Below are 24640 nucleotides of genomic sequence, written 5' to 3' on the forward strand. Positions count from 1 at the left end.
GAATCATTCTATTCAGTAGGCTTTTTGACGTTTGAGAGGACATGACAGAGCGAGACAGCAGTTTAGAGACTAGAAGTGGAAGAAATGCTCATCAGGTGATAAGTTTTTTCTTTAATCCTTTACAGGAGTGCAAGAATGCTATTAGCAAAGTCTACCCATGTTTCAGAGCAATAGATGGACATGGCCTTTACAGAGATTTAAGAGCTGATGAGAGGAAAAGAAAGTGATTGCCAGGATATGTAAAAAAATTTCTGGGGGCAGGGGGGAAGGAAGGAGAGGAGAGGGGGCGGGAAACAGCTCTAGCAATAGAAAAGATGTGAGAACCCCATTTAAGCACACTGGTGACACTAGGTCAGTACATGAAGAAAGACTAAGGAATAGCCAAAATGATAAGAATTGCTACAGGTTGATTTTGATTTGAAAGGTGAAGAAACTAATTCTTCAAAGAATGTAAAGAAACAAGACTTTCATTGATCCTTTGAAGAAAAGGTGCAATAATTCAAGCACTGCACTGCAAAAGCAATGAAGGTTACCACATAGAATATACAGGACGGAAACAGGCCATTCCGCCCAACCAGATCATTCAAATGTTGATACTCCATTCGAGCTTCCGCATAGAGGCCATGAAATCTAAAAGTAACTTGAATGCAAAGAAATTTTTTCAGCAAAAGACTGAAGAGGATTGGAAGACGAATACAATTAAGTTCTCCAGAACAGGATACTCAAGAAGTGCAGCAGCTGATAGCATACCTTTGTAACTATCACAGCAGTATGCGCTGCTCCTTTCTCCCTTAAGCAAAGCAGTATCTTTACAAATCCTGACCACCAAAAATCTCAATACAAATGCTGACTCTGTCAGCTGGGAATGAATGTCAGGTGTTAAGGTCAAGGTCAGCACAAAAAACTCTTTCTCTGCCTAGTGACACCAATCCCCAATTGGAGACTTCAGTCTGAACTGAAAGCACAAAAGTGTTTAGTTTTCAGCTTGCATATGCCCAAAGACATCTTGGAATTAAACACAAACGAGGGAAACAAAATGGATTCCCTTTTCGCTGATGTTCAGATAATTAATCTCATAGGGGTGGCCACAGGATAGGATGAGGATAAATGACAGAGCACTCTCAGTAAGGAGCACATCCAGTATTGCTACTCCAGCAAATTTCCAACCTGCAACCTTCTGAGTGGATGCGTTTTCAAACCTTTTGGTCACCACAATGCAAAAAAATATCCTTTCCCCTTCTCTGTGCCATTTGGAAGGCATTCAACAACCACACAAGCTATATCCCATGCCTTTGCTAGAGTTATTCAGACAACTATCAATGCCACTGCAATTGAGGATTTATTTACCTAGAAATTTCTTTTTGAAGTTCACTCAATTATGCTTTTTCTTCCTTGCCCCTTCTGCTTTAGAACATCTGGGTGAGAGATTTTCCATGTGAACGAGTGTTCTCGAGTTATCACTTGCTCAAGCTTATCCTATCCGTATCCAATTCCCTTTTATACACATTCCCCAGTAAGCAATCTGGAGCAAGGTATGCAGCCTAATTCCCCACCCCTTACTCTGGAGCGCTGAAGCCATTTACAGCAACCCTATTGCCATCTGGCTGTCAATATCAAAACCGGCCATTGGGAAAATCATCTGGGATCTTCCTGGTCCATCATGGGGGTGGGAGAGGAAGAGTGGGCCTAACCAATTCAGCTATGGGGAGGAGCTGCACAGCACTCCTTACCTGGCAAGCATTTATATATAGAGCATATCTTTCTTCCGCTTTGAGCTGTAAATGATAAAAACCAAAGAATTTTACAGTTCAGATGGGAGCCACTTAGCTCTTCACACCCAACCCAGCTTTCTTATAAAAAGCATCTACTTAGTTCCAGTCCCGTGGTCTACCCTCATACCCAGTAGAAGTTGATCATTTTCAAATAGTTATGCACTTCCCTTGGAAAACCATAATGAGCTCACACCCTTTTTAAAAGTAAGGATGTTTTTCTACAGCTGTGCAGGGCATTGGCAAGACCACATCTGGAATACTGTATACAATTTTGGTCTCCTTATTTGAGAAAAGATAACTGCATTAGCAGTTCCGAGATCATTCCTGGGATGAAAGATTGAACAGGATGGACCTACAACCGTTGGAATTTAGAAGAATTAGAGTTGATCTTATTGAAACATATAAGATCCTGAGAGGGGTTGATAGGGTGGATACCAGGGAGGATGTTTCCACTTCTGGGACAGACCGAAGTTAGGGGAAACAGTTTAATAAGAGGTCTCCCTTTTAAGATCGAGATGAGCAGAACATTTCTCTCAGGGGATCATTAGTATGAGGAATTCTCTTCTCCAGAGAGCAGTGGAGGCTGGGTCATTGAATTAATTCAAAGCAGAGTTAGGGAGATTTTTTATTGACAAGGGAGTCAAGAGTTATTGGCAGGCAGGGAGGAGAAAGTGGAATGAGACCACAACCAGTTCAGCCATGACTTTACTGAACGGTACAGCAGGCTCAAAGGGCCAAATGGCCTGCTCTTGCTGCTAAGTTCTATGTTCTTAAGTTCCTCACCCTTTGTCTTATCTTAAAGAGTCTCCTCTTCATGGATTTGACATTCTTCCAAAAGGAAGATTCTATCTATCCTAACCAATGATTAGTACAAATATGGCAATACCTGTTTTTTGAAAAAAAACTGAACTTATCACCACTTTTAAAAATTAAGGTATCTGAACCTCTAAGTTTTTGCTCTTTAAGCAAAATAATTTAATGTATATTTTCCTTTCATTCTTGTCTTCAATGTCAATTCTTTTAACAGACTTCTTCAGTTAATTGTACTGTCCACTTTTGTGCTATCTGCACAGCAAAAATGTACAAAAATGAATTAAAGGGACATCCAGTTACTCCCCATATGATTATGTTTTAGTCTGCATGGAATTTAATTTGAACGTGTTGTACCAACACAAATAGTACAATAAAATCTAACTGTAGAAAACATCAGAGCAAATGATTGTTATACATTTAAAAATAATCTTCCACCTTGGCTGAATATATATGGATGACACATACCATAACCCCATGCAATAAATTTTAAGCAATTTTTTAATCCATACATGTTAATTACCATAAAAGAATGCTGCAGTGTATGCTGGCTTTCAAACATAACTTCAATGGAAACTATGAAAGTCAACTTATCTATTGTTCAGAACTACAAATATTTGGTCTGCTAGCTTCTGTATATTTCTACCAACTTACCCGAGGGATTTCTTTAGACCCCAGAGCTCGAGGTCCATCACGATTCAGGAAGCTACGATAGGCCAGGTAATTCTGACGCTTCTTTTCAGCGCTCTCTGGATTCTTGGACTACAGAAATAAAGATGCAAACAGCGCTCTCTCAGTAGCTGCCTTCAAAATGCAAAGCTACCACAAAAGAACCATTCTGACCTAAACAGCATACATTTCTGCTTAATGTGTTCAACAGCAGCGAGCTAGTGTGGAAGTTAAGGATTAATTATATATAGCCATTCCTTGACATTAAGACAATAGTTATTGAGATGTAAAATAAAGGAATACATTTTAATACAGCGCACTTAGTGCGGTTGACCCAACTGTTTCAATTCTTTCATTCTCGTGAAATCTAGTCAGCCCCATTTTATTAGTTTGAGGAGGAAAAGTCTAAACAGTTTCTCTTCAAAGTAATACTAACATATACTAGCATATATTCCTGGATTTCCTGCACTTCTACTCTCAAACCATGCCAAAAGTATGACCCATAAAAATACACGAAGTCAATCCTGGACCGTTACAACTCCTCTCAATCCGTGGCATATAACGGAAGTTGGCCCAAAGCAGCAGGGCTCTATGTGCCAGGAATCTGATATCTGTCTTCCATCAAGGCACAAAACAGATCAGCATTTTAATAATTGTTTTACACCTTGACATGAGGTAAGGGGGAAGGACTTTGAACAGGAAATATTCCTTTCCCCCTTAATTTGAAAGGAACCACAACCTAAAGTGACCCATCATGCATCTGACCCGCAATACATCAAATGTGACCAAGTGCTTCCTACCTCAGGTTTATCTGGGGATATTTTCTCCCCTTTGTTTGGAGACATCTCTTTGTTTGGAGAGACAGTGCTCTCTTCTTTCTTTGGAGAACTCTTTGTTTCTCCTTTCTTCGAAGATCCAGTTTTCTCTTCTTTCCTTGGTGAAATTCTCTTCTCGTGGGCTGGTCTTGTTGGACTGTTCTCTATCACTCGTGTCAATTCTTCCTTACGTTTCATGATGGCCAGTTTTGTACTTGTTTTGACTGGAGATGTTTTACTAAATGACTTTTCCACTTTAGTACTGGAAGATTCAGATGAATGTTGAGAAAAAGTCCTCATACTTTGTGTTTTGCTGCCTACCAGCTTTTCAGTGCAGCAATTTTTCACATCGCTGTCAGTTTCACTCAACATCTTGACTGAAAATGAAGAGAGAGATTGATTTGTGAATTTTTTTTTTTAAATTTGCACATTTAGGTGAGGATGCCATGGAATGGAACCTTTCAAGGATCCAGTGTTAATATTAAGCTTTCCCAGGTAAGACTAAAGAGTAAAGCTCCTTCTGTCCAACCACTTTCTTTCTGCACACTCAGTTGCTAACCATGGAACCCCACAGGGAACAAATAAACATTTACACCAGATTCAACAGATGGCAAAAACAAAAAAAACTGTGGATGCTGGAAATCCAAAACAAAAACAGAATTACCTGGAAAAACTCAGCAGGTCTGGCAGCATCGGCGGAGAAGAAAAGAGTTGACGTTTCGAGTCCTCATGACCGTTCGACAAAACTTGAGTGAGTCCAAGAAAGGGGTGAAATATAAGCTGGTTACACACACCTTAAACCAGCTTATATTTCACCCCTTTCTTGGACTCACTCAAGTTCTGTCGAAGTGTCATGAGGACTCGAAACGTCAACTTTTTTCTTCTCCGCCGATGCTGCCAGACCTGCTGAGTTTTCCCAGGTAATTCTGTTTTTGTCAACAGATGGCAATCTAACAGTTAAAAAGTGAGGAAATAAAGGAAATTAAACTTAAGGGACTAAAATTCGTCAAATCCCTGGGACCCGATGGCCTTCTCCCCAGGGCTGTAAAATAGATAACTGCAGAGATAATGGATGTGCTGTCTATGATGTTCCAAAGTTCCTTAGATTCGAGAACGGTCTCATTAGTTTGGAAGTTGGCAAGCTTTACAGTGCTTTTTATGAACGTAAGGAGAGAGAATAGTGAACTAAAGGCCAGTTAGTCTAACGTCAGTTACTCGGAAATGCTGAAATCTAATAAGGAAGTCTTAAGAATGCACTTGGAAAGGAATAGTACGATTGGTAAAACCATGTTGATTTGTTCTAAAGGGAAATCCTGGCAACGAATTTAATTCCAGTTTTTACGGGATGTAACTAGTAAGATAGATAAAGGGGAACCAGTAGACGTACTATACCTGGATTTCCAAAAGGCATTCAATAAGGTGCCACACAAAAGGTTAATAGACAAGATAAGCCTCATGGAGGATAATACATTAGCACAGATGGAGGATTGGTTAACAGATAAAGGATTGGTTATCGGATAGAAAGCAGGGAATGGGGGTAAACGGGCCAATTTTCAAGTTTGCAAGCAGTGAATAGTGGAGTGCCACAAGGGTCAGTTTTGAGGACTCAGCTGAAGAGACAGTAATGTATGAATAAGAGGTGAGGAGGACACAGTGTTAATTTTATTCATTTATGGGGTGTGGCGTCGCTGGCTAGGCCAGCATCTATGCCCATCACCAATTGCCCTTGAGGTGGTGGGGTGAGCTGCCTCCTTGATCCGCTGCAGTCCATGTGGTGCAGGTATACTAGCACATTGCTGTTAGGGAGTTCCAGGATTTTGATCCAATGACAGTGAAGGAATGGCAATATATTTCCAAGTCAAGATGGTAAGTGACTTGGAGGGGAACTTCCAGGTGGTGGTGTTCCCATCTATCAGCTGCCCTTGTACTTCTAGATGGTAGTGATCGTGGGTTTGGAAGGTGCTGCCTTAGGAGCCTTGGTGAGTTTCTGCAGTGCATCTCGTAGATGGCACACACTGTTCAACTGTGGTGAAGTCGACATTTGTGGATGGGGTACCAATCAAGTGGGCGGCTTTGTCCTGGATGGTGTCAAGCTTCTCGATTGTTGGAGCAGCACTTATCCAGGAAAATGGAAAGTATTCCATCATACTCCTGACCCGTGCCTTATAGATGGTGGGCTGGCTTTGGGGATTCAGGTGGTGAGTTACATGCCACAGGATTCCTAGCCTCTGATCTGCTCTTGTAGCCACAGTATTTATATGGCTAATCCAGTTCAGCTTCTGGTCAATGGTAACCCCCAGGATGTTGATAGTGGGGGGATTCTGTGATGGTAATGCCATTGAATGTCATAGGGTGATGGTTAGATTCTCTCTTGTTGGAGATGGTCATTGCCTGGCACCTGTGGGGGTTGACTGTTACTTGCCACTTGTCAGCCCAAGCCTGGATATTGTCCAAGTCTTGCCGCATTTGGACCTGGACTGCTTCAGTATCTGAGCAGTTGCAAATGGTGAGCACTGTGCAAACATCAGCAAACATCCCCACTTCTGACGTTATGTTAGAGGGAAGGTCATTGATAAAGCAGCTGAAGATGGTTGGGCCAAGGATCTACCCTCAGGAACTCCTGCAGTGATGTCCTGGAACTGAGATGAATGACCTCCAACAACCACAACCATCCTCCTTTGTGCTAGGTCTGACTCCAACCAGCTGAGCGTTCCCATTGACTCCAGTTTTGCTAGGGCTCCTTGATGTCACACTCGATCAAAAGTTGCCTTGATGTCAAGGGCAGTCACTCTCACCTCTTTCAACCACGTTTGAACCAAGGCTGTAATGAAGTCAGAAGCTGAGTGACCCTGGCGGAACACAAACTGAGCATCAGTGAGGAGGTGATTGCTAAGCAAGTGCTGTTTGATAGCACTGTTGCTGATGCCTTCCATCACTCTACTGATGGAGAGTAGTCTGATGGGGCAATAATTGGTCAGGTTGGATTTGTCCAGCTTTTAGAGTACAGGACATACCTGGGCAATTTTCCACATAGCCAATGTTGTAGCTGTACTGGAACAGCTTGGCTAGGGGCGCAGCAAGTTCTGGAGCACAAGTCCTCAGTACTTTTGCTGGAATATTGTCAGGGCCCACAGCCTTTGCAGTATCCAGTGCCTTCAACCGTTTCTTGATGTCACGTGGTGTGAATCAAATTGGCTGAAGGCTGGTATCTATGATGCTGGGCACCTCTAGAGGATGCCGAGATGGATCATCCACTCAGCACTTCTGGCTGAAGATTGGAGCAACTGCTTCAGCCTTATCTTTTGCACTGATGTGCTGGGCTCCTCCATCATCAAGGATGGAACTATTTGTGCAGCCTCCTCCTCCAGTGAGTTGTTTAATTGTCCACCAGCATTCACGACTGGATGTGGTAGGACTGCAGAGCTTAGATCTGATCAGTTGGTTGCGGAATCATTTAGCAACAATAATCACTTGCTGTTTATGCTGTCCGGCATGCAAGTAGTCCAGTGTTGTAGCTTCACCAGGTTGACACTTGATTTTAAGGTATGCCTGGTGATGCGCCTGGCATGCCCTCCCCTACAGTCTTCATTGAACCAGGGTTGGTGGTAATGGTAGAGTGGGGGATATGCCAGGCCATGAGGTTACAGATTGTGTTTGAGTACATTTCTGCTGCCCCACAGCACTTCATGGGTACCCCATCTTGAGTTACTAGATCTGTTCAAAATCTATCCCATTTCGCACCGTAGTAATGCCACACAACACAATGGAGGGGATCCTCAGGTGAAGACGGGACTTCATCACCACAAGGACTGTGCGGTGGTCACTCCTACCAATACTGTCAAGGACAGATGCATCTGCGGCAGGCAGGCTGGTGAGGATGAGGTCATGTATGTTTTTCCCTCTTGTTGGTTCCCTCACCACCTGCCGCAGATGCAGTCTAGCAGCTATGTCATTTAGGACTCGGCCTGTAGTGATGCTACCAAACCACTCTTGGTGATAGACATTGAAGTCCCCCACCCAGAGTACACTCTGCACCCTTGCCAGCCTCAGTACCAAGCAGTGTTCAACATGGAGGAGCACTGCTTCATCAGTTGAGGAAGGGTGGAACTTGGTAAACAGCAGGAGGTTTCCTTGACCTGATGCCATGACACTTCATGGAGGCCAAAGTCAACGATAAGGACTCCAGGGACAACTCCCTCCCATCTGTATGCCACTGTGCCACCACTTCTGCTTGGTCTGCCCTGTCAGTGGGGCAGGGCATGCCCAGGGTTGGTGATGTCAGGTTTGTGATCTGTAAGGTATGATTCTGTCAGGATGACCATGTCCAGCTTTTGCTAGACTAGTTTGGCAGCACTCCCAATTTTGGCACAAGCCAGTAAGGAGAACTTTGCAGGGTCGACAGGGCTGGTTTTGCCATTGTTGTTTCCAGTGCCTAGGTCGATGCCACGTGGTCCGTCTGGTTTCATTCCTCTTCATTGACTTTGTAGTGGCTTGATACAACTGAGTGGCTTGCTAGGCCATTCCAGAGGGCATTTAAGAGTTAACCACATTGCTGCAGATCTGGAGTGAGTACAGCAGGTACTTTCTTCCCTAAACGATATTGGTGAACCAGATGGGTTTTTACAAAAATTGACAATGGACTTTTAATTCCAGATTTTGTTTTTTTAAACTGAATTCAAATTCCACCATCTGCCGTGGTGGGATTCGAACCTTGGTCCCCAGAGCATTACCTTGGGTCTCTGGAATGCCAGTCCATTGACAATACCACTACGATTGTTCGGGGAATCTAAAACATGGGAACACAGTCTCAGGATAATGGGCCGATCATTTATGGCTGAAATGAGAAGAAATTATTCCACTCAAAAGGTTGTGAATCTTTGGAATTCTCTATCAAAGGGTTGTGGATGCCCCATCGTCGAACACATTTAAGGCTGGGATAGACAGATTTTTGGTCTCAGTGCATTAAGGGATAGGTGGAGCAGGCAGGAAAATGGGGTTGAAGCCCAAGGTCAGCCGTGATCATATTGAATGGTGGAGCAGGTTCAACGGGCCATGTGGTCTACTCCTGCTCCTATTTCCTGTGTTTGTGTATTCAACTTCTGTGACAAAAAAACAAATTTATTTAATGCTTTTTAAACAGAAGAACAGCGATGAGAGTTGCCAAGGACCTACCGTACATTTTCCTAAAATCTGAGCATGACATTCGCAGGCTAACTGGTGACTCGCACAAGAACAGGAAGACGCTTCATCCATTGTTCACTGTCCATCTATCCTCTACCAGGGTAGCGTTTCACCGACAATACATACTTTCTTGTGCCTCACTCAGCAGTTAGCCTTCATGTTTGAGCTTAGAGGGAGGAAGTATGCACAGCATCCAAACCCCAAAATTTGCACTTCTAGCAGGAGTCATCAAAGGCTTCTTAACTGGGTCACTAACAAGCTCACATTCAGCATCTGGAGAATCCAATAGCGTAGTGAAAAAACCAAAAGGTCAAAGGACTTAACTAGTCCAGAACCAAGTTTACAACACAGCAGGACATCATTCAGCACGTTTCATCCGTGTCAGCCCTTTGCTAATGCAATCTAAAACAATCCACTGTCTTGCTTCCCCGCCCCCTCACCCATGAATTTTGCATCTTCTTCTAATTCTAAGCTTTCCATAATTAAAAAAACCCTACTAAATCTCTGCTTGGCTTTTGCTACTTCAGTAGGTAAAGCCCTAGAGTCTCTTCATAACTATAGTTTCCTACCCTGGGATATCCTGGTAAATGTACACGTTATGGCTTTAATGTCCTATCCATAATGGAATGCTTGACATAACACACACAATTACTTAGCCAATAATAAAATAAAAACAGAAAATGCTGGAAATACTCAGCCGGTCTGACAGCATCTGTGGAGAGAGAAACAGTTAACATTTCAAGTCCGTATGACTTTTTTTCAGAGCTAAGGAGAAGTAGAAAGTGACAGAATTTATACTGTTTAAGGGGAGTGGAGCAGGTACCTCAGGATAGGTCAGTGATAGGTGGGGGCTAAGGAGAGATTGACAAAGATGTCATGGACACAAGACAAAGGGAGTGTAAATGGTAGTGGTAAGGGCTGAAGGTGCTGATAGTGGCATAAAGGCAAGAAAGGAGAAGGTGTGAATAGCAGAACAAGGGTCAGCACTCTGAAAGAACAAGTTAACAGGTGGTCCTATACAACTGACCCCCTCACGCCACCACAGATTCCACAATGACACGGCCCCCAACTATCCCCACCCAAACCTGACCTCGCCACCCTACCCGGCTGGCACCTTGCTTACCCTGCCACCTTATCCACTTACCTCTCTCTCACTCATTTGCTAGCACACTGAAAAACTATTTAAAAGTCCAATAGCTTTTCACTCTGCCAGTGAATGAAGACTTACCAAAGTACAACAGCTGGTGCCCCCAATGATTCTGCACTACGAAAGAGTCAGCGAACGGGTATTGCCTGCATTTCTGTAGAGGTCCAGTTCAGAAGTTTGGGCCAGAAAAACAGAGCTCCATCTTAGTGTAAAAAAAATAGGAGCGAAGTGGCAATCCGACGGCAGCTGCCACTCCTCAGAAGATTCAGAGCATTAACTGTTTCTTTTTCCACAAATGCTACTTGACCTGAGCGTTTCCAGCATCTACTTTGGAATTCTCTGTTCATTCACTCTGCACCTTTCCACCGTGTGTGTACTTCCATTCCTTGTTTTTCCTCCCATTGTCTCACCCTTCCCCACATTAAAATTCCACCTCCTACCTGCCTTTCCATTAACATTATCCCAATATTAGGGTTTGCTGCAGCATAATCCAAAATCAAATGACTGACGTAAGCAGCTTCGAATTCGCTGGAACTGTCAGCGATTTAAGGGTTAAACAGCCTTAGCACTAGGCTTGAGGCCTCTGGAAAGTGCATAACCACATTTTTTTAAATGTGCATTTACCAGAATGTTCTGTTGCCTGTTCATCTGTTTTTCGGGGTTCAGCCTTTACAACCAATGATAAAGACAGTTCCTGGCCTTCAGAATCAGTGCGTGCCTGAAAAGGATTGGAATAAAGTCAATTTTTGAAGAAATAATTAGGGAATGGGCCTGTAATAGCCTTAATTTGGTATTGGTTTGAAAAAAATATATACTGCTTCTGCAATCCAATAAAATAAAGGTTTCAAAAAATACTGAGAGCCTGGCTCCATCTTTAAGCTTCATACCTGCTCACCTGATGTTTACATTCCTTGTTGAGCTACTGTTCTACTTGTACAAGTCTATTCACCTATGGAGGGTGAATAGATTTATACAAGCCAAGCATTCGACATCAAGCACTAGCACCACCTGGCAGGGGTTCCTGGGCAGCATTCAGCAGCAGCAGCGTAGGCTTTGATTTTTCTCATTTCTAGCTATGGGCCACCACGACTAACTAGTTAGTGTCAGCATTGACAGGGCACTAGCACTCTTACCTCAGTCAGAAACGTGCGTGTTCAAGCCCCACTCTAGGGGCGAGCACTGCATTATTGGAGGTTTTTTTTTTAAATGAGATGTTAACCATGCCAAGGTGAATGCAAAAAGTCCCACTGCAATCTTTAAAAGAACTGACATTGACTCTGAGAAAATACTGAGCTCTACTATTCTATGACTCTTTAAAGAGCCAGGAAGTTCTCCCATTATAATGGCTAAAAAATCTTATCAGTGAAACACTTGTGCACAAATTGACTGCCACATTTGCCTACAATAGTGAATAGTGAAAAGCCTTCAGCAAGTCCCAAGGATATGAAATGCATTTATATACATGTAAACTTTTTGTTTCTTAACTCTACTATTGCCTCAATTAAGCTTACCTAACTTAGTAAACTAAGAAACAGACATTCTTGTCTATTGTAGGCAAATGCAGTGGTCAATTTGTACACACAGACTTTCCCAGGGTCACAAGCTCAACAAGATCTGCTCTGGAGATTTGATTCTCCGGGACGTCATGAATGACGGAACTGATAAACGTGATCCAAAACCCATCAGTAGGGCAGGCTTGAAAAGCACACTGGTGAGCTGCTTTCGATCATGCTTCCTTGGTCTTTTTCCATATATTTTAAGAAACCAAGTCCATTTGTTCCTTCCACATCAATAATGACAAATACATTCCTTGCATAGAATTGCCATTGCCAGATTTCAAAGTACCACTTTTTTGCTACTAGTTACAAATTAGACATTTTCAAGTTAAGTACTACAATGAAATAAAGTCTCCGATCTGTATAATTCGTTTGCAAATCAGTTTTATTGCTTTAGCTTAAAATGGTCAATTATTTCAAAAGTTACCTTTTTGTTTTTTGGCAGCTCATCCAACATGGCCAATGTTTTCGCAAATTTCTCATCCTCGTGAAGCTGTTTCTCAAGCTGAAAGAAATAGTTAAGAACTTTTTTTGAAAAACAAAATGGACAAAAAATAATAAGCATTACACAATTGCGAGATTATTTGCAAATATTTTCCTCATAACGAGTGAGTAAACAAAGTTACCTGTATATATTAGGTGTCACAATCAACTTGGGGACAATGATTTGCAACAGGCAAACCTGCATACAAAGGTGGTATGAGGAGAGTGGCACAGGCCAGAGAGAAAAATGGGTGAAGTCAGGTAAACCATCCCTGTCAGACACCAATTGACAAGAGAATGGGGAGGCCTCAGCCAATGAGGATGAGAGAATCGCTATGCCAAAGGAAAACAAATTTGCTGGCACAGGCACTTGCATTATATTATGCTGGAGGAATGATTCTAATTGAGGCCTTATCTGCCAGCATTCAGGAAGGGGGAAAGTTTCTAATTTCAGAATACTTTAAGACAATTCTAGGAACAGTGAGCTGTGTGGCTAACACACACAATGCAACATTCACCAAATTAACTCGAAATTCAAACAAATCATGAACCATTTCTCAGCAGTTAGCGAAAATATTCACTTCGGCACTTATGTTTACTGTACAGATTACATAAAAGTGGATCAATTCTAGAAAACAAGATATTGCATTAAAAAGAAACCACTAGGAACCTGCATCTTCCCTTTAAAAGCATAATAAGTCTTTCAGCTGCTGTTACCTCGGCATCCTCTTCAAGCTGCAGCTGACGAGCTAGTTCCTCATCATCTATTGTGGAATCGGTGCTGCCTGAAGGCTAAGATGAGAGAAATCAAGTTAAACAGTTTCATTTTTCCTCAATTTGTTGACTCCTTTACTAACGCACTGTTCCACATACAGCATTCACTAAGCCAATTGCCTCACCTAGCCAGACATCAACCGCACATAAGCCTTAGTAGTGCATATCATCTGGGCATTTAATTGTGTAGAGCATCAGGGCAGACCCAAGTCTTGACCTTACACACATGCTCCTTTCACAGCCACGACCAATTTTGCCTTCCCCAATCCAAGAGAATTACAGTCAAATGCACCTCCAGTACTGGTATCTCAGCTGAGGCCAGCTACTCGACACAGGGCAGGCCTTGAAATTGAAACATTCCTGGTATGTCTAACTCAGAGCCAATGATTTTGCTCCCAACTACTTTTTTAAAAATATTTTAACTCCTCTAATGGTCAAATGGGCAAAGGGATCATCAAGTGTACAACTAATCTATACAAAGTAGTCCCAGATTAAATTCCCAGTCTCTGTTTAGCTAGCTTACTTCCAGCTGTGGAAAGCGTTAAATTGATTTTAGAATTCTAGAGAGATACATCAATCACCCTTACCACGGCACAAATCAACTGGCTAGGATGGCACTGAGCCATTCAAACCAGGGGTATGTGTGAGTGTGGCTTGAGTTTGGGAGTCATGGCTTAAGGAGGTGGGTTTGGTGGGATGGGGGGTGGGTTTTGGTGACGTGATGGGTGTGCAGTGAGTGACATTCAAAACCCAATCAAGTTCTGCATTAGTTGACCTATAATAGCTTCAGCAACTATGGAAAAGGAGACAAGATAACATCATAGCCAAAGATTTCTCCTCCTAAATACCCAGATGAAATGCCTTTCACAACCAAATAGCCCCTTAAAATGCAATACCTAAACTTGCGTGAAGAATAGCTATCAGAAAGGGTCAAAGATTTCAGGAGAGAAAAATAAAGAGAGAGAAGACAGACTAAATTCATAAGCATCCAAATCATGGCTGACTTCATGAAAGCCAACAATTGTGAAAGGGAAGAAGAAAAGAGTTCGGAGTTATAATCTTGTGAAAAGTCTAATATGGATGGTAACTTACAAAATGTAATAATCTAGACAGTTGTACTTTGTCCAGAAAACCCAATTCCAAATAGAACCAAGGTTAAATGATAAAGATAGGGATTGTAAACGTATATTTAAAAAATCCTTACTGCTTTCCTTTTGCTAGCCACCAGTTTTTTATTTGATCTCTGCACATTGCTTGTGCCAAAGTAATCACGCACTGAAGTGCAGGTGAATTTCACTGGACTCGCTGGTTTAGGTTGCGACAATTTGACCTGTGATTTAGTATCTGAGGACCTTCCAGAGCCCGACGTTCCAGGGTGGCTTCCATTTTCTCTGGGTTTCTGGGTCATCTTCCTACTACGCACAAAATCATCCTCTTCATCTTCCGATGATGCCAAGAGAAAGTGGGGGGGAAATACATGTGATTAACGAGCAGTGTTACCAGTGTCCTAAAGGTTGAGCAATACTAAGTATTAGATAACATAAGTGCATATGAATGTTGGTTTTGAAAATATACTTTCAAATACAATCAATATATCACACTGCAGAATATCTAACCTCTTTAATTGTATAGGATATAACTCATTTCTTCCAGGGATGTCAAAAATCTTCCATAAAGCTGAGTCTTTTATTCTCTTTCAAAACCCAACTGTGCAGAGATAATCTAACCTCTCCAAATTTCAATGGCTTTACTGATATGTGATACAGTGAGAAGATGGAATTATGAAGTACACCACATATATCCCTGGATACTTGCTGAAGATGCTAGCTAGGCGCTAAAACTATTTTCTTTATTCTTTCACACGTCGGCAATGTTGACTAGGCCAGCATTTATTGCTCATCCCTAATTGCCCTTGAGAAGGTGGTGAGCTGCCTCCTTGAACTGCTGCAGTACGTGTGGTGTAGGTACACCCACAGTGCTGTTAGGGAGTTCCAGGATTTTGAATCAGTGACAGTGAAGGTATGGCAATATATTTCCAAGTCAGGATGGTGAGTGGCTTGAAGGGGAACTTCCAGGTGGTGGTGTTTCCATCTATCTGCTGCCCTTGACCTTCTAGATGGTAATGGTCGTGGGCTTGGAAGGTGCTGTCTAAGGGGCCTTGGTGAATTCCTACAGTGCACCTTGTAGATGGTACAAACTACTGCCACTGTGCATCAGTGATGGAAGGAGTGAATGTTTGTTGATGTGGTGCCAGTCACGCGGGCTGCTTTTTCCTGGATGGTGTCAAGCTTCTTGTGTGCTGTGGAAGCTGCACTCATCCAGCAAGTGGGGAGTATTCCATCACAATCCTGACTTGCGCCTTGCAGATGCTAGAAAGGTTTGGGGAGTCAGGAGGTGAGTTACTAACCTCCTGACTCCCCAAAGAATTCCCAGCCTCTGACCTGCTCTTGCAGCCACGGTATTTATATAGTTGGTCCTGTTCAGTTTCTGTTCAATGGTAACCCCAGGATATTTATAGTGGAAGATTCAGCAATGATAATGCCATCGAATGTCAAGGGGAGGTGGTTGGATTCTCTCTTGTTGGAGATGGTTATTGCCTGACACTTGTGTGGCACGAATGTTGCTTACCCTTATCAGCCTAAGCCTGGATATTGTCCAGGTCTTGCTGCATTTGGACATGGACTGCTTCAGTCTGGGGAATCGCGAGTGGTGCGGAACATTGTGCAATCAACTTCCAGGTGGTGGTGTTTCCATCTATCTGCTAACCTTGTCCCTCTATATGGTAATGGTCGTGGGTTTAGAAGGTGCTGTTGAAGGAGCCTTGGTGAATCACTGGTACACACTGTTGCTCCTGTGCATCGGTGGTGCAAGGAGTGAATGTTTGTGGATGTAGTGCCAATCAAGCAGGCTGCTTTCTCCTGGATGGTGTCAAGCTCCTGGAATGTTGTGGGAGCTCCACTCATCCAGGCAAGTGGGGAGTATTCCTTCACATCCTTGTAGATAGTGGTCAGGCTTTGTGGAGTCAAGAGGTGGGTTACTCATCACACGATTCCTAGCCTCTGACCTGTTCTTGTAACCACAGTATTCAAATGGCTTGCCCAGTTCAGTTTCTGGTCAATGGTAACCCCCAGGATGTTGATAGTGGGGGATTCAGTGATAGTAATGCCATTGAATATCAAAGGGCAATGGTTGGATTCTCTCTTGTTGGAGATAGTCATTGCCTGACACTTATGTGGCACAAATATTACTTGCCACTTGTCAGCCCAAGTCTGGATATCATCCAGGTCTTGTTGCATTTGGACATGGACTGCTTCAGTATCTGAGGAGTCGCAAATGGTGAACACGGTGCAATCATCAGTGATCATCCTCACTTCTGACCTTATGGAAGGAAGGAAGGAAAGTCATTGATGAATCAGCTGGAGTTGGGCCGAGGACACTACCCTGAGGAACTCCTGCAGTTGGGATACCTGATCTCCAACAACCACAACCATTTTCCTTTGTGCTAGGTATGACTCCAACCAGTGGCACGTTCTCCCCCGCTCCATCCCCGATTCCCATTGACTCCAGTTTTGCTAAGGTTCCTTGATGCCACACTGTCAAATGCGGCTGTGATGTCAAGGGCAGTCACTCTCACCTCGGGAGTTCAGCTCTTTTGTCCAAGTTTGAATCAAGGCTGTAATGAGGTCAGGAGCGGAATGGCCCTGACAGAACCCAAACTGAGCGTCAGCGAGGATGTTATAGTTAAGCAAGTGCCACTTGATAGCACTGTTGATGACCCCTTCTACTATTTTACTGATGATCGAGAGTAGTTTGATGGGGCAGTAATTGGCTGGGTTGGATTTGTCCTTTCGTGTGTGTACCGGACACACCTGGGCAATTTTCCACATAGCCGAGCAGATGCAAGTGTTGTAGCCGTACTCGAATAACTTGGCTGGAGCGCGGCAAGCTCTGGAGCACACGTATTCAATACTATTGCCAGAATATTGTCAGGACCCTTAGTCTTTGAAGTACCCAGTACCTTCATCCGTTTCTTGATATCACGTGGAGTGAATCGAATTGGCTGAAAAGACTGGCATCTGTGATGCTGGGGACCTCCGGAGGCAGAAATGGATCATCCACTCGACACCTCTGGCTGATGATTGTAGCAAATGCTTCAGCCTTATCTGTTACACTGAAGTGCTGGGCTCCTCCAGTGAGGTGTTTAATTGACCACCACCATTCATGACTGGATATGGTAGGATCGCAGAGCTTGGATCTGATCTGTTTTTTGTGGAATTGCTTTGCCGTGTCTATCACTTGCTGCTTAGGACTACTTGTGTGCCAAACAGCATGTGTTACAGTTTCATCAGGTTGACAACTCATTTTTAGGTATGCCTGCTGCTGTTCCTGGCATGCCCTCCTGCACTCTTCATTGAACCAGCACTGATCCCCTGGCTTGATGGTAATGATTGAGTGGGGGGTATGCCAGGCCATAAGGTTACAGATTGTGTTTGAGTACAATTTTGCTGTTGCTGCTGATGGCCCACAACTGTAGAGGCCCAGTCTTGACTTGCTAGATCTATTTGAAATCTATCCCATTTAGCATGGTGGTAGTGCCACACAACATGATGGAGGGTATCCTCAATGTGAAGGTGGGACTTTGTCTCCACAATGACTGTGCGGTGGTCACTCCCACCAATACTGTCATGGACAGATGCAACTGCGGCAGACAGGTTGGTGAGGGTGAGGTCAAGTATGTTTTTCCCCTCTTGTTGGTTCATTCACCGCCTGCCACAGACCCAGTCTGGCAGCTGTCATTTAGGACTCAACTAGCTCGGTCAATAGTGGTGCTACCGAGCTACTCTTGGTGATGGACATTTAAGTCTCCCACCCAGGGTACATTCTGCTAGCCTGCTACCATGGTGTTCAACATGGAGGAGGTCTGATTCATCAGCTGAGGGAGGGTGATACACGGTAATTAGCAGGAGGTTTCCTTGCCTATGTTTAACCTGATGCCATGAGACTTCATCGGGTCCGGAGTCGATGTTGAGGACTCCCACGGCAACTCCCTCCTGACTGTATACCATTATGCTGCTACCTCTGCTGGGCCTGTCCTGCTGGTGGGACAGAACATACCCAGGGATGCTGATGGTGGTGTCTGGGACATTATCTGTAAGGTATGATTCCGTGAGGATGACTATGTCAGGCTGTTGCTTGACTAGTTTGTGACAGCTACAGCTCTCCCAATTTTGGCACTAGCCCCCAGATGTTTGTAAGGACTTTGCAGGGTCAACAGGGCTGAGATTGCTGTTGTCGCTTCCAGTGCCTAGGTCGACGCCAGGTGGTCCATCTGGTTTCATTCCTTTCTTGTGACTTGTGGTGGTTTGTGGCTTTCAGATGGCATTTAAGAGTCAACCACATTGCCTGGAGTCACATGTAGGCAAGACCAGGTAAGGACGACAGATTTGCTTCCCTAAAAGACATTAGTGAACCAGATGGGTTTTTACAACAATGGTTCCATGGTTATCATTAGACTTTTAATTCCAGATTTTTATTGAATTCAAATTCCATCTGCTGTAGCAGGATTCGAACTCAGGTCCCCAAAGCATTAACTTGGGTCTCTGGATTACTAGTCCAGCAACAATACCAGTACGCCATCACCTCCCCCAATGTAAACCTGTTACATATCTAACTTTTTCCAGTTTGGTCAAGTCACTGGCCTGAAACATGAACGGCTATCTCTTTCCAGATTCTGTCTGACCTGCTGAATATTTCCAGCATTTTGTATAATGATTAAATGTTGCTTTCCATTCAGATCAATTTCTTGAACCAGACAGCACTTTACTGGGTTCCAAATGTAGTGCGGTAGTCTGACTCGCCTATCAGGGAACCTTATTCACTATTACCCAGAAGCTGCATGAGCAAGAACTCCACAACAATAAGAAATGAGTCTATACAATTCCTCCCCAATTAATCTGACAATCACCTCCAGTTATGCAGTATCTCCAAATATCAAAGTTAAAAAACAAGTTTGTGCTACTGCGAAACTCTCGTCCATGCCTTTGTTACCTCCAGGCTTGACTATTCCAATGCTCTCCTGGTCAGCCGCCCATTCCACATATAGTTGAGCTCATCCAAAACTCTGCTGCCATATCTTAACTCTCACCTAGTGCCATTATCATCACCAGCGTGCTCGGTGACCTATACTGGCACTTGGCCAAGCAAAGCCTCCATCTTAAAATGCTCATCCTTGTGTTCAAATCCCTCCATGGTTTCACAAGTCCATCTCAAACCTCCTCCAGCCCTAACAGACAGCAGCTGACAGCCATTCAAGCCTACTTTTTCAAAACCTTGCTCTGCACTATTTTGTTAATCCAAGTCCATGGGGAAAAATTCTAGACAAAAAGCCAAATTCTAGACAAAAAATATGGTGAACAGCAAAACTCAACTTGCTTCAGAAGTTGCCTCCTATTTAACATCTTCTCTGCTTCCCACAGACCGCAGATGGGGAAAGAAATTAACAGATATTTCCAAATATATAACCATGTCTGCTTTTGCATGCTACCCTCACAAAACTAAAAATCACATTTCCAGAAATAACTTTACACTATTACTCGGATTAATTAAAAGAAGTGGGGAAGAAAAACTCAAGTGACATTTCCTGGAAAGTTGGCACGTCCTAAAAAGGGTCCAAATTTGAAATGAATGGTCTCAAATGCAATGAGGTGACTGGATAGGAGATTCATCTCGAATGTCGGGATTTTTTTCTAAGCCATCCATGACAGTCACAATGACAGTGATACTTTCAGGGAGATAGGTGACTGAAGATTTAATCTTGCTTATTATGACAACATTTAACTTTAACAAGTTGTGCAATGCCTATCCATACAGTATACTGGTAAAATACACCAAGCCCTAGTTTTATCTGGCCCGCTCATGCAGAGTAATTCCAAGTGTCAAGGTCAAAATCATATGTTACTATCTCTGAAAACAGTGGTTACAGGAACAAAGATGGGCCGTTGCACAACTGGAATAGGTAATACTGCCAAGTGTCACAGTTCAAGGACACTCTTTTACTGTTTTGGTATCTCTGAGCAAAGGTCACAAAGTGTGAATCGTTCCCATTTACCACACCTGCCCTCACAGATTCTCAGTTAAAGGGGAACGTACCATTTCCCACAACTTTTAGTGTTAATCTCAGAACTTTAATCATAAATAGCTAATCACAATTGCTTCATATGCATTATTCCAACATCCAGATCAAATTAATATCTTTCATTTTTAGTTTACGCTCCTTGGTCAGAGGCATGATAGATTGTGAAAATCCCTTTTGGGAAAGCTTTGCGTATGCTATGAATGCAATATTTTATAAGATGATGACATTTTCACAGAATCACAATTGTTACACCACAGTTCCTTCACTGTCGCTGGGTCAAAATCCTGGAACTCACACCCCCATCCCCCCGAAAGCACTGTGGGATTACCTATGCCACATGGACTGCAGCGGTTCAAGAAGGCAGCTCACCAACACCTTCTCAAGAACAACTAGGGATGGGCAATAAATGCTGGCCCGGCCAGCCAGATCCCGTGAATTTTTTTTAAAATGATGGCCATTTGACGGCTCTTCAAATGAGCGATGCACCTTCTGCCATTCCCCTGCCTCTCCCATAACACTGCACATACCTTTTCAGATAATAATCCAATTCGCCCTTGAATGCCTCAATTGAACCCGCTTCCACCACCTCTCAAGCAGTACATTCCAGACCTTAATCACTCACGTGAAAAATTTCTCATATCTCCATTGTTTCTTTTGCCAATTTTCTTAGATCTGTGCCCTCTGGTTCTCAATCCTCCCACCAATGGGAACAGATTTTCCCTATCTATTCTGTCCAGGCCCCTCATGATTTTGAATACCTCTATCAAATCTTCTCTTAACCTACTCTTCAGTTTTGCACTGTCTCTTTAATTCAACATAAAATGGAATAGTGAAGAAGGTCATGATGGGCAGAAGTCATAGTAGATCACAAGTCTGTGTGGCTTGGTTATCATGGGGACAGGGGGGGCCCAGCTTGAGACTGGGAGCAAGGTGCAAAATGTTCACACTTCAAAATAAAGGCAGGGACATCTGGGCTGACTGTGAAAAGGCCGTCAGTCTGAGTTTTTGGACAGAGAGAAAGAGGTCTCAGAGACAGAAGTTTGCAGCTGATGTGGTCAGCAGAGAGGTTAGGGCTACAGGTCCTCTGCGAGCTACTAGGTAGAACACAGGGGGGAAGACGGTAACTGGCCAAACAGACGCAGCCTGTGACACTCTGAAGGCTCTGGAAGATCTGCCCTGGTGAGGCCAGGAAAAGAAATCGCTGGAATGGACCTTTCTGCTGATAATTGGTTCTGGAATTCTCAGGTAACTAAGGGAAGCAGCTATTGATAGTCACTTGACATTCTGGCTCAGTGAAACAGGGAGACATGAATCCAGTGGAAGATGAGAGCGACTATGAACTGGTTCATATAAAGACTGCAATCCTGTATAGAGCATTTTGTAGTTGTATGTATGCAAGTTATCAGTCTCATTTATCACTAAATGTATCCCAAAACGTGCAATGGCATTGTGTCTAATTTGCAGCTGAATATTAGTACCCAAGTGCTTCCAGGCCCATCGAAGCATGGCTCATCAGAATTTATCACCTTCAGGAGGGGAGTGAAGAAAATTTGCCATTAGGGAAACACTTAAAAAACAAGCTCAAATGAGCTGCAGCATAAAGTAACTGACCTGCTATAAGTGTTATAGTAAAATGGATCTGGGTGATGTCAGGTGCACTATCCACAATTCCAGCTATACAAGTTCACCCAACGGCCCATGTCATTGCCTCCACCTAACCATTGTAGTGTGAAAAAGGTGACCAATAATCAGACAAATTTTGCATGAAAAGGCACAATAGCCTTTTCAACATCCTCCAAACATTCACCGAATAATACAGCAGTGTTCCCCAATCATCTAGGCCCAAATCCTTCCCAACAACTCAGGCAGTTACTCATGCAACTTTTCAAAGAACTCAATGGATTAGCATTGACTCTGACGGAAGTTCTTCCTGTCCTGCTTGTAGCTACTCTTAACAGATCTATTGTCATGTTCATTTGTCTTGTGTCATCCTAATACCTTCCATATAACTCATGTGCAACCGCTTGGTGACATCCATCATTCAACTACACCTAGGTCAAGCCATCTTTCTGTTGCCCTCTAGAAGAGATTTTTGTAGCTTTTCAGCTCTGATCAAATGATCAAAATACAGGCATTTTCCATGGACGTAAATCCATCCACATCAATGACTCAAAAAAAAACCCTGATAATTTCTACTCTGGCATAATGGCCAATTATTTTGAATTTTATCCTTTAATCTGAACCAAGCCCTGACAGTCCTACCAAAATGTCACCTTCCAATGCCACTCTCCAACTTGATAGTGTGGGTTAACAGTGTTGAACAACTGCACAACACTCAGCAGGACTTTAAGCAGTTAATTAATCAGCTGCATAACCAGTGACACTTTTGAGAGTCATTCCTAAACTACAGTGAAAGTGCTTTCCTCTGGATAATAATTCTGAAAAACAGCCCTACCAGAAATATTAGCTTTCTTTCCCCAAAAGTGAATTAACATATTGTAACAATAAAAGCACAAAATGTTGCAGGGATCAAATGTCACTCCAGTTCCATCAGGAAAGACAAGTAGCAGCCCCAGAATAATCACACTCTCCAATGCTATTTCTGCCTCCACTAAGACTTATCTGCACAATTTATTTTTGTAGTGACAAGTGAAATATAAGGACTGACCTGAAATAAACCATTCTCAGCTCTATTTTTTGAATAAATTAGACCATAATGCATATCAATGTTTGATCTTTTGAAGGAGCATGGTAAGTTTTTATTGCAGTGTTACTATCAGTGCCATGCAATCAATTTAAACAAAATATCTGAGTTGAATCGATGGAGTGGGTCACCAGCTAGTCCCCGCCTTGGCATGTTAGATAAACACAAACAAAAGGCTGATTTATTCCACAGCAGGTACAGCTAATCAAAAGTAAAACTTCTGATGCAACCAACTGATAAACTGAGTGCAATGCGTAGATCGGCACCTATTTTATACAAAAGACAAAGTCTAGCCCTTACTAGATCTTGACAGACTCAAAAGCCCTGGCTCTGGGAGAGAAACCAGTTTAAAAGTGCTTGTTCTGTAAGACACTCTAATCTACATCGACAAACTACTGTTTTTAGATAATTGTAATCCCGCCTTGTATCACTCTGTGCTCTATTTAAAATATTACTTATTTTAAAAACTACAAACTTTTTAAGTAGGTCTATAAATGGCAGTCGGTCAAAGCCTCAAATGGACCTAGACCTTGCTTGTACAGGTCAGCTGCTCACTGTTTTCACCAGGTACGCTACAGCATGTGTGTTTTTTTTTAAAAAAGCAAATTTTTAGGACAAGGGCATTTAGCTCAATAAGCCCACTCCTGTTGGTTGATTTTTAACTAAGATTTTTGCCTTCTCACAATTTCCCTCAATTCACTTTTGCTCTAGAAACAGATTCACTTGTCCCCTAAATTAATTTATTGCTTTAAACTCCCATCTCCCCGAGTCCTGCAGCCCAACTTTTGCAATGGGGCTTCCTCACCAACATGCAAGTGTATAAGGTGGTGATCCAACCAATGCAGTCGCAGCTTACACCAAGTGACAATGTGCATTATTACGTACAATATAAGCAAAATACGACAGACACTAGAAACACTCAGACCATGTGGTATTCCTTTCTCCGAGATGCTGCTCAGGGTAATAAAGAAATAGAAAAGGAAATTACAAAGCCATTAATAATAATTTTTCAAAGCTCTGTTGAAGAATAATGTCAGAGTTTGAGAATTTACTGAAGTCACTCCATTACTTAAGCGGGGACAACGAGAAAGAAACCAGGTAACTTAGTAAGAGGCGCACAGTCAGAGAGGGGAGACTTTGGCCTGAGTGGGACAGAGACTGACTGAATATATTTGGGAATTTGGTTCAAAGTGGGAATTCAGTGCACAGGGGGAAATAGGTGCTTTAGGTAAGGTTTACTGCAGGAAGTAGTGTGCTGAGCGGGGAGTTTGGTTTAGGATGGAGAGGGGATGCTGTTTCTTACTACGCTTTTTCAGCCTCCAGTATTTGATTTCTACTTTGTTGCAACAGAAGGAGCAGGTAAACGAGTAACTGCTATTATAAGTTTTATCAGTATTGTAAAGTTTATTCGCAGTGCCGAAACCTATTGGGAGCTGTGGGCTTTACTGATTATTAATTAACACATACTGGAGATGGCAGGGCAGGTGATGTGCTGCGAGTGCAATACGTGGGAGCTTCTGGATACTGGTGTGATCCAGGGCAAACACATCTGCAATAAGTGTTTGCAGCTGCAGGAACTTCAGCTCTGAATTAT

At 42.9% G+C, this 24640-nt stretch overlaps 1 protein-coding gene across 1 annotated transcript in view; it reads right to left on the bottom strand.

The window, feature by feature from the left end:
- The window catches only part of rfc1 (replication factor C (activator 1) 1), a 75182-nt gene that overhangs the window by 33021 nt on the left and 17521 nt on the right, over positions 1-24640 (bottom strand). The window contains exons 5-10 of the mRNA XM_041187592.1: positions 14412-14647; positions 13151-13225; positions 12378-12455; positions 11019-11112; positions 4052-4443; positions 3237-3344 (exon numbers count right to left, since the gene is read on the bottom strand). Of these exons, the coding sequence (XP_041043526.1) occupies positions 3237-3344; positions 4052-4443; positions 11019-11112; positions 12378-12455; positions 13151-13225; positions 14412-14647 (983 nt within the window). The remainder of the gene's footprint in view (positions 1-3236; positions 3345-4051; positions 4444-11018; positions 11113-12377; positions 12456-13150; positions 13226-14411; positions 14648-24640) is intronic.

The sequence above is a fragment of the Carcharodon carcharias genome, chromosome 1 (assembly GCF_017639515.1).
Source record: "Carcharodon carcharias isolate sCarCar2 chromosome 1, sCarCar2.pri, whole genome shotgun sequence".
NCBI lineage: Eukaryota > Metazoa > Chordata > Chondrichthyes > Lamniformes > Lamnidae > Carcharodon > Carcharodon carcharias.